This window comes from Nicrophorus vespilloides, unplaced genomic scaffold (assembly GCF_001412225.1).
Source record: "Nicrophorus vespilloides isolate i.1.1-1 unplaced genomic scaffold, Nicve_v1.0, whole genome shotgun sequence".
In the NCBI taxonomy this organism is placed as follows: domain Eukaryota; kingdom Metazoa; phylum Arthropoda; class Insecta; order Coleoptera; family Silphidae; genus Nicrophorus; species Nicrophorus vespilloides.
In genome coordinates, this window is record NW_017098088.1 from 75,813 (window position 1) to 85,521 (window position 9,709).

Below are 9,709 nucleotides of genomic sequence, written 5' to 3' on the forward strand. Positions count from 1 at the left end.
CATTTGATGTTACATAGCAAATTTTTTATCTGAGGTCCCCATTGTTTTGAAATAGTGAAATTCTTAGAGATCTAAACAAGAGTAAATAATGATCAAGGGGGTTTGCTTCTCGGAGGGCCCCATTAAGAAAGTCGTGGGCCCTAGTCACTAGTTAGTTTTAGTACTTGAGGTCCCTAAACAAATTTTTATTTGAATTGAACACTCTGTATAAATAATTTGAATTAAACAGCTTGAAAACCGAAATGGTTGATCAAATAATGCCATTGACTTTTTTGTTGCTTATAAAATAATTATAAAACTAAACTTAACGCTAACAGTAATATTTGATAATATCTAATTGCATAATATAAATAAATTAGTCTATACGAAGCGATTCCATTCCATTAATTTCGATCCTCCATTCATAATAATATATAATACAAAATTCCGTATATATGTTTGTATATATATAAATGCTTAAACTAGAACTCATATTTACAGATTACTGGGTTTATCTTACTTATTCGTAAATGCGCTATGAGCGAACGTGTATTCCCAATCAGATAAATGTGTAAGCGTTTCGGGAATCAATCAACGTGAATCAATAACTTCCAAGTCTTTTCTGTTTATTATATAACACCAACGATTAGATTGGGACGACCCCCCAAACTATACCTGCTCGGAATTCTAAATCGCTTTGATTTCCTGCAGCATTCACTACACACTTATGGATAAGTAATGAATACTTCATGCAAAGATCGTCCCGATATCAAATTTAATCTTAAACCTAATGTTGTTATTTGTTCGGTTACCCTAACTAACGAAGTGTGTTGAAAAAGTTGAGAGTAAGATCGTTATATAAAAAGTTATATGTATATATATAGTATTAAGGTGTGTGAATAATTGAGAAGAGTTGCATAAGTCCATTGCGTTTTTCCGTTATATTTAAATTTTCCATTTTTTGTTGGTGTCGATCGGGCGGGGTTCCAGTCTGTAATTCTGAGCGAACGATTTACGTTTTGCAAAGCGCTTGAGAATTGGTTGGTTTATTTTCTTTTTGATCATCAAACTGGGGTGGCGTTCCTCAACCCCGCCGTCTTGTATCAGACGCTCCGCGGATGCGTTATTGTCGTGGTGGCGGTTGGTGGAGGTGCCTTCATCATGCCTCTTGCGGGTGGACTGTTGGACCAGTGGAGGGTGCGAAGGAGGGTATTGCGGAAGTCCTCGGAGAAGAGGCAGTATATGTAGAAGGTGATCGAGTAGTTGGTGACTTCTAGGAGGTTTGCCAAGGCGCGGAACACCTGGTACGGGTATCTGGCCAAGTTGTCTTCGGTTATGGTTACGTTCAGGATGACCATCGGAGATACGCAGACGAGGAATAGGATGCTGGTGGAACCGAGGAGCAGGACCAATCTACGTTCTTCGGCAAACTTTCTTGGATCTTCATCTCCGGATGCGGTGCGACTGAGAGTCATCCTTCTCCTGCGTTCACAGGATCTTCTATATACCTACAAAACATAAAAATGATTATATTCATTAATAAATCAATTTGTTTGTTTCTAAATTTTCATACTTCATTATCTTTAGTATATAACTATTAATACAACTTTATAATATTAAAAATTAAATATTTATAAAAAAAAATGATTTGCTCAGATTCTAAAATAACTATGATTCAATTATTTTCATAAGTAATAGGCGATTTAAAGCAGAAGACTAAACTGTAAATACATATAAGTGTTTGATTATTTAGAAGTGGCCGAAAGCCAAAAAAAGCGTTTTAAGCGAATTTTCCAGAATTATTTTAATATTTAAGTGTTAATATCTGTGTGAATGAATATTCGCAAAATAATAATTGATTCACTGAGCTCGAAATACGAAGTTTCTTTAAAGTACACAAAGTTCTAAAGTCTAGATTTGGAAGATAGTATAGTTTTGTTTATGATTTTTTAATTCATAATATTACTGTTGTTTTAGGAAATGGGTAATGTTGTGGAATGCTTACCAATAAAATACGCAAGTTGAGAGCTGCAAGTAGAATTGTTGGTACAACTTTGAAGACCATCTCGAGGAGTATAGTATAAATGCCGTAAAGGGGATGCCCGGCGACGGCCGTAACCTCCTGTCGTCTGAAGATTAGAGGTCCTCCGGGATAGAGGCGGCAAGTGTTGACTTCGCTCCGAAAAGCGGCCGGCAGATAAAGAAGGAACGTGGCTGCAGGAATCAGGAGGACCGCTCTTCGCGGCGGTCCCAAAATCGGTCTGGCATGACCCGGGTGGCACACGCTGACGTACCTCTCTAAGGTCAAGGCCAGAAGCATTAGAACACCCACACCTAGACATCCGTTGCCGAGGAACAGCTCAAGATGGGCATGGTAAAATGCGAGGACGCTGCTCTCCCAACGTCCGGATTCTTTGTGAATCAGGACTCTCCATGCGAATGGTAATGCGAAGAGTATGGCTAGAAGGGCTGCTGCCGAGTATCCTGCAACAAGGACATCGAATTAACGATGTTAAACTAAATCGGCTGATTGCGTTTGCAAAACTAAACAATTTGTGCAGAATGAAAAAAGGGTGAAACTCAACCGCAATGTAATTAAGTGCGGTTTTCCGTTTGACGAAATGCCCTTGCATGGTTTTGCGAATTGCGACATCATTACTAAGTCGCATTACTCAAGCACATATATATAGTGCATATCTGTAAGTCTGGCGAATTTTAGCCTGTATATAGGCTGTAATGCACGCACGTTTGTTCTGATTTTGCGCGGACATACTCAAAGTGCCTCACTTCTGTTTGCTTTGCTACTCACTTGATTTTCGCTGATTCTAAGACTAAGGTGCACCTACAAATATGTTTCGCTCCAAGCTACTTCATTGCCTCATAATGTAAGTAAATCTTTATATTGATTCCTAACAAATAAATGTTTTGGCAAATTTTCTTTTCAAACTATTACGAAAAAAAAATCGTTCTATCAATTACCTGATAATTTTATCAAATAATTCAATTACAAAATCAATCAATAAAAATAATGAGATAACAAACATTTGATCATTAGAATACAATATTATATATTTTACTCCATTTAAAATTTATTCTATTAAAAATATCAATAACATGAAAGACTAATATTATTTCATATTAACATCATAAACTAATCACAAATTAGTTGATTTTAGTATCGTTTAAAAGTTTCAAACATTTTAAAATTTAAACTGACAATTCATCAAATATAATAAAACAACTAATATAATTATACTTTCATACTTTATATATATTAAAATCTTTTTATGAAATATTACATAAAATATTAAATAATATTGGCCCTACATTCTTATTATAGGAATGCTTAAATACTTTTGGATGCATTCCAGAAGTTACGTTTCATTTCTTTATTCTGAATCAATTCGACGAATTTAGAATATTTTCAATTATACTCTTGCAGTCTATTAACCTAATTTAAAAAAATCACTTCAGATTTACATACATAAAAATAATAATAATAACCAAAAACGATTATCTTCAATAAATAATAATTGATTTTTAATAAAATTTAATAAAAAAATCGTTGAAATTAAAAATTATTGTTTTTTAGAAATCTAATTTTATAAAAATTTATATTAACATGAAGCAAAGGAAGTATATATAATCTGTAGGTAAATAAATACGCTACTTCTTTGATTTGAAAAAAAAAATTGTTTATTCTCTGAGAATTTAATTTTAAAAATGTTGTATACAAAATCTGAAAGATCTTTGAGTGAATCATTAATGTACGCTTTCTGGAAACGTTTATCAAATTTGTTATGATAAGATTTTTATTAATGTAGTTAACAAAATAACGTTTTTTTACTATCTTTTGAAAGAAATTGAAAGGTAAAAAAGACATTCGTGAGTCAATAAAGGTTTATCTTGCAAACACAAGCAATGTTTGTTATATATTATCAGTATAATATTTACATAGAATATTTCACGAGAAAACTTTTTTGGTATGATTATCATTAATTTAAAACATTTTCCTATTATATTTTGATGAAGAAATTAAAATAAGAAACAAGTTATATAAATTATTATATTAATTAAATTTAATGAGTTATTTAGTAAAAAAGTTGTTATTAAATAACTGATTTGTTATTTCCTATACATTAAGGATATTTTTCAATTTTGTTGTGTATTTGATTACATAATTGAGATTATCATTTACTAACAATAAATATTACGACGTTTAATGAAGATCAGTCATGCAAATAGAACGATTTGGAACGATTATGTTGTTAAATGCGTCGCGGTTTTTTGATTAATCAGCGCGTTGAAATAGAAAAGGAATTTTAAAATATTTGGATTAAGCAAGTGCGTCACGTCGGTTTAGAAAAAAAAAACCCGAAATAAATAAACAAATTATATAGGGATAACGTGTAAACAGATTTGAACTTGAACGAAGAAACTACTTCCTCGAGTGATCTATAAATATAGATACTTTTTTGTATTCCTTCCGTGTCCTTATTTTTCTTTTCATCGTTGTTTTTCTTGCGGTCGAGTAACCTAGTTGCGAATGGGACGAAAAGTTTTTGTCCCCGGAATAAACAGGAAGCGCGCGGATCGATTGTATTTTTTTTGTTTTCAAAAGATATATTCAGTTGTTCTCTTCCCGTTTCAGACTGGCGTTGACAAGGCACAGCCAGCAGGGTTTCCTGTTTGGACAGCCTTGCTCTTCGAGGAACACCATAGAGTTGAAGATGGATAAAGTCGTGATGCCGCGCGAAGTCCAATGCGTCATGTTAACAGACGCGAATCCGAAATTGGTTCATGCTTACATACATTTCATCGAGAACGCGACGACGTTGTACGCGGATCATCTGAACTTCAAGAAAATCCCCTTTTACATCACTAAAGCTATGAGGAATCTGGAGCTGATAGATCTCTCGTACAATCGTATCGGAAAGGTGCACCCTATGATAATCAGTAGGCACAGGAACTTGGATAAATTGCTGTTGGACGATAACAGGATTACGATGCCAGCAAATGAACGTTTCCTGGAATCATCCTCTCTGAAAACCTTGAGTCTCAACAACAACTGGATCGACCAGCTCTACCACGAATCCTTCATGGAATTGCCTGGTCTTAGAGTGTTATCACTCCAAGGAAATCAATTAACCGCGATTTACAAGAAGGCTTTCAAACCTCTGAAGAACCTGAAATATCTGAATCTGGCCGATAATAAGTTGATCCGACCGCCAAACGTTTACTCGCCGAGGCTGGCTAAAATTAACATAGTTTTACACGGAAATCCATTCATGAATTCCACCGTGTAAACGTCTATATTTAATTGTAATTGTTGTCGTTCGTGCACTTGGCTTAGTCAAACCTCAAACTATGATCTGAAGCTGCACTAACCATGTTTCTCTTTTTCGTTCCTGTTACTTTAATATATTATTATTTTTTTTAGTTGATATATAAAAGAATAAATAAAAATAAAAATCTGAGTTATGTAATGAATCTATGTGGACTACAGTAAATCATTGGTTATGCCCGTTCCTCGTCGGCCTATAAATCAAAATGTAACGTTGGATGTCCCGCAGCAAACTCATGACCCGGATTTTCTTCATTTGTATTTATTGCTTCCCGATTTTCCAATCCTTACTATACACACATAAAACTTCGCCGAAGAATGCTAAGCGTTCGCGACGATTCCCAACGAAAAGATACATATGCGAGATGATAAAATAAATAAAGACGTTCGAGGCTCATGGAAATTCCAAATGTCTTGAAATAAATTGTGGACTTTCAGAAAATAGAAATGTTGTCGTCGCGTTTATCTAATGATAATTGAATTATAATAATGCAAACAGTATTTTATAACTTTTTACGTATTATTGATATGTAACTACAGAAATAAATGCAGACAAACCAAAAATTAAATGTAAAAACAGATACAATTATTATAATAAAATTATTAATAATGAACATTACTTAACATTACTATCATTAGAAAAATCTGATTATTTAATATGAAAATATCAGTTATCTATGAGAAATATGAATAAATAGTTTTGTAATTCTCTTTGTGAACTTGTTACACATTAATATTAATATACACATGGTTGCAATAAAAATTTGTTAATATTATTTGATAGTTGAAACTGAAAACTCTCAATTTATAATTGAAATATTTATTGCAACTGTTATACAAGTACACAATTAACCATAAATAAACTTATTATGAAATAAAACGCGATACATGAGATGATGAGCTATTGATTATATAAATATAGTTTAAAGTAGTCGTTACTTGAAAACTATTATGTTTCGTGCAATTCTCCAAGAAAAAGCGTATACTCATAGGAATCTCCAATCTATTTTTAGGATCAAGTTAATTGCTGGATGCCAAATTTTATTAGATACAGAAATAATCTCTTGGTTTTGATGTACTAAGATCCTTTATAGACTTTAAAATAATTAAAAAATGTGTTTAATTTTAAGGTTGATTCGTAGCTAAATAAATATTTATTAATTGTTTGTTTTATTTCAATAATTTCATACATAGTCAAATTTATTAAATTTAATGAAAGTTGTGTAACCTGTACTAGTTAATTTTCTATGCACGTTTACATTCAATGATATAATTTCAATTCAATTCAAATTTTAGAAAACTGGACTCATTATTATAAGTAAAGTTTCTTAAAATTAATTCAAAGTTTAATTATGTGATTTTTACAACTTCATTTTTGTATACAGGTGCATCTTTACAATCAATTTAATTAACCCTGATATGCCATCATTCCATCCATTTCTGAATGAATTCAAGGTTTTCATTACGAGTTGCAATGATGCACAGACGGATTTGTAATCGGATTAAAGAATTTCGTCGTCATCCGGAAAACCTTGCTTCTATTGTCTTGTTCATTGCATCTCTTCCATATTTAGATTTGAACTCGTAGTCGTTAAATTTTTACTATATTGTTTCAATAATTTTTATTAACATATAGTTTGCAATATTTTTAATGGAATTATCTACTAAATGTGATAACAATGTGAGAATAATGTGAAATAAGCACATTTTATTAAATGAATTAAATTAAATATAATGAAAAGATGTTAAAAAAATATTATTCAACAAATTCAAATTCGCTAGTTTCCAGCTATTTGATAGTACATTAAAACAATTGGACTCTCAACCGGGTCATGGCCGTCTTAGTGTTTACTTATTAATAAGCTAAATAATAAAATTGTCTCACCAAATCTGCAGAAAATATATAAGGAAAATTAAAGAAATACTAATATTACAATAAAAACATTAAACAATGCTTTTGTACATAGATATGAAGTTTTTAAAGCAAATAGAAGCGATGTTTGTATTAACCGTGTTTTTTAATTATCCGTGTATTAACGTTCCCGAATTACCACGGATAATCGGTGTTATACTGTATTTGAAGTGTTCTAGATGTAATGTTCTTCCTAAAAAAAACTCGAAGCTATAATTAAAATAAAATGCAAGTATTTAAAAGGAATGACTTATGGGAGACATAAGACGATGACTAATATGTGAGTAGTCGATACTTTTTTATGGATTCGAATCATTGATGACTCAACAATTGGCTTTTGCTTCCGAAAAGTGAATAGCTACAATAATGCGAACAAAATAGATTATAGAGATAATATGATGATTATGTAAAGTATGAAAAGAAAAAAAACATATCAATCAATTGTATACTTTAAACAAATAATTAAAATATAAGTACTAATAGTAATAAGATGATTGAGACCGATTTACAATAATTATATAAATTTTGTCACACATATTTTAATAATGGAAAGAGCTATAGTTAGCAAAGTATTTATGTTGTTGAAAATAAAAGAAGCTTCCTTCTATAAATAAACATTTTACTTTGTCAAAATTATACTAAGTCAATAACGTAGAATAATAATTTCTATATTCCTACTGTGTATTTATATTTTATGCTGAATTTCTCCAGAATCTTAATGTTTAAATTGCAAATGTTATTCTGTAAATTTGAATTGCGTTTGGAAAAATTATTTTAAAAAAATACACATTGTAGCTTTAAGAAAGTCATGTAAAACTAATTGTTGGAAACGTTTCAATGTAATATATTAATTATGATGCAAATCATAATTAACCCGGGATTTGAAAAGCCAATTGGATAATGCGGAGTAGACTTTGGGGGCATTTTAGATAAACGATATCATTTCGAAGCAGGATTAAAATTCAAATCCTCTTTAATGAATTCGCAAGCATTTAAGCTACGTCCTGGATGATAAGGGTTGAAGTATTTATTGACCGAAATAAATATTAAAGAAAACACTGTATTTTTGATTTAATTTATTGTTCCTTCATCCTACTTCTTTGCTAGTTATATTATACCTTGGATTTCGGACTTGCGGATAAAACTAGCATCATTCTGTTATCGGCGTAATAAATGAACGTTAATGGGAGGTTTCCCCTTTGCCGCATAAAAATTAGAATAAAAAACACATCCATTCAGACGTTACAGGCCCCTCTGGTTATGGCTGTAAAAGTTTATTATCGATGGCACCAGGACCCGAAAGTCCTTTCTATTTGCTTCAGCTAGAAATCTGATATTATATAACACATAAAAATGGGATCACGTTTCCAACGATTGAAGAAAAAAAGAGTCTATCTTTTCGTGCCTACACAGAGAAAGCAGCGATGCCAATCGATATAACAGTGCTAGTGTTATTACTCGTTTAGCATAATTGATCAAGGCGAAAAATCGTCGAGTTGTCGGATAATTATTAGGAAGGATTAGGGCGCGAATTGGGGTACTGAAATTAGAATACGAATAAACGGAATACTGGCAGACACAAAAGTGAATCCCGGTCATAAACCCTCACATTTTACTGAGCTTACCCAGCCAGCTTCACAACATATATTTGCATGAGATCTTTTCTAGATTACCAGATACGGATTTACTACGAAAAGTCTTAAATATATCAAAGTAGCTTTCGTGAAATCAATAGAGACGTCGAAAACGAACACTTTAATGAAAAATATAAATTAATCGTTTTTAATCATTTACACACAACCGTTTTATTAAAGTGTTCAGCATTAAGTCCGAGCGCCTTTAATGAATTTCATCCATGCTGCGCCGAACGCACACTGTAATTATGTAATTAAAACGCAGATGGATTTATTTTTAATAAAAACAAATATAGCTCGTATCTAAATTATTTCTAGGAATAATGTTCTTGTACAAACATACTTGGCATACTTTCGTATATTATTTTTTTCGTAAAGTAATTAAACACAAAGTCGAACTCAGAATAATAGTATTAATGTTGAATATTAATATAATTTAAATAATTTAATATAATTGATAAATTATATGTACGAAAATCTCATATCTTATTGCCTTTTGCATTGTTTAAGTCCTTCTTCTAATCGTTGTTGAACGTACGCTTCCAATTCCTCTCTGGTACGTGGCATATAAAAATAAGGTGTACTAGTCTCAAATTTCAACGTTGAAGTTATAATATCTCCAGTTGGAGTAGATCTATTTGCATCGGTAGTTGACAAATCTGCAAGTGTGCTAGTTGTTACATCTGTAGATTTGCTTGATCCCGTAGTGGAATCGTCAGTACTTATTATATCCGTAGATGTGCTTGATGGAGTAGTGGAACTATTGGTTGTTTTTTTATCTGTAGGAGTGCTTGATGCAATAGAATTACCATCTGTAGTTGTTATATCTGCAAGCGTGCT

At 31.9% G+C, this 9,709-nt stretch overlaps 2 protein-coding genes across 2 annotated transcripts; one reads left to right on the top strand and one right to left on the bottom strand.

Annotated features, from left to right (window-relative positions):
• Positions 1-372: 372 nt before the first annotated feature.
• On the bottom strand, positions 373-2,463 carry LOC108561644 (probable G-protein coupled receptor B0563.6; the record flags this gene model as incomplete). Its single annotated transcript, XM_017919674.1, is given in 2 exon segments — positions 373-1,487; positions 1,985-2,463. Coding segments are annotated over 2 exon segments (884 nt in total), but the record flags the coding sequence as incomplete, so codon positions are not given.
• Positions 2,464-2,714: 251 nt separating this feature from the next.
• On the top strand, positions 2,715-5,876 carry LOC108561641 (leucine-rich repeat-containing protein 57-like). The gene is made up of 2 exons (XM_017919670.1): positions 2,715-2,864; positions 4,631-5,876. Exons 1-2 carry the CDS (start codon positions 2,830-2,832, stop codon positions 5,283-5,285), a joined length of 690 nt encoding a protein of 229 aa, XP_017775159.1. The 5' UTR covers positions 2,715-2,829; the 3' UTR covers positions 5,286-5,876.
• Positions 5,877-9,709: the final 3,833 nt, after the last annotated feature.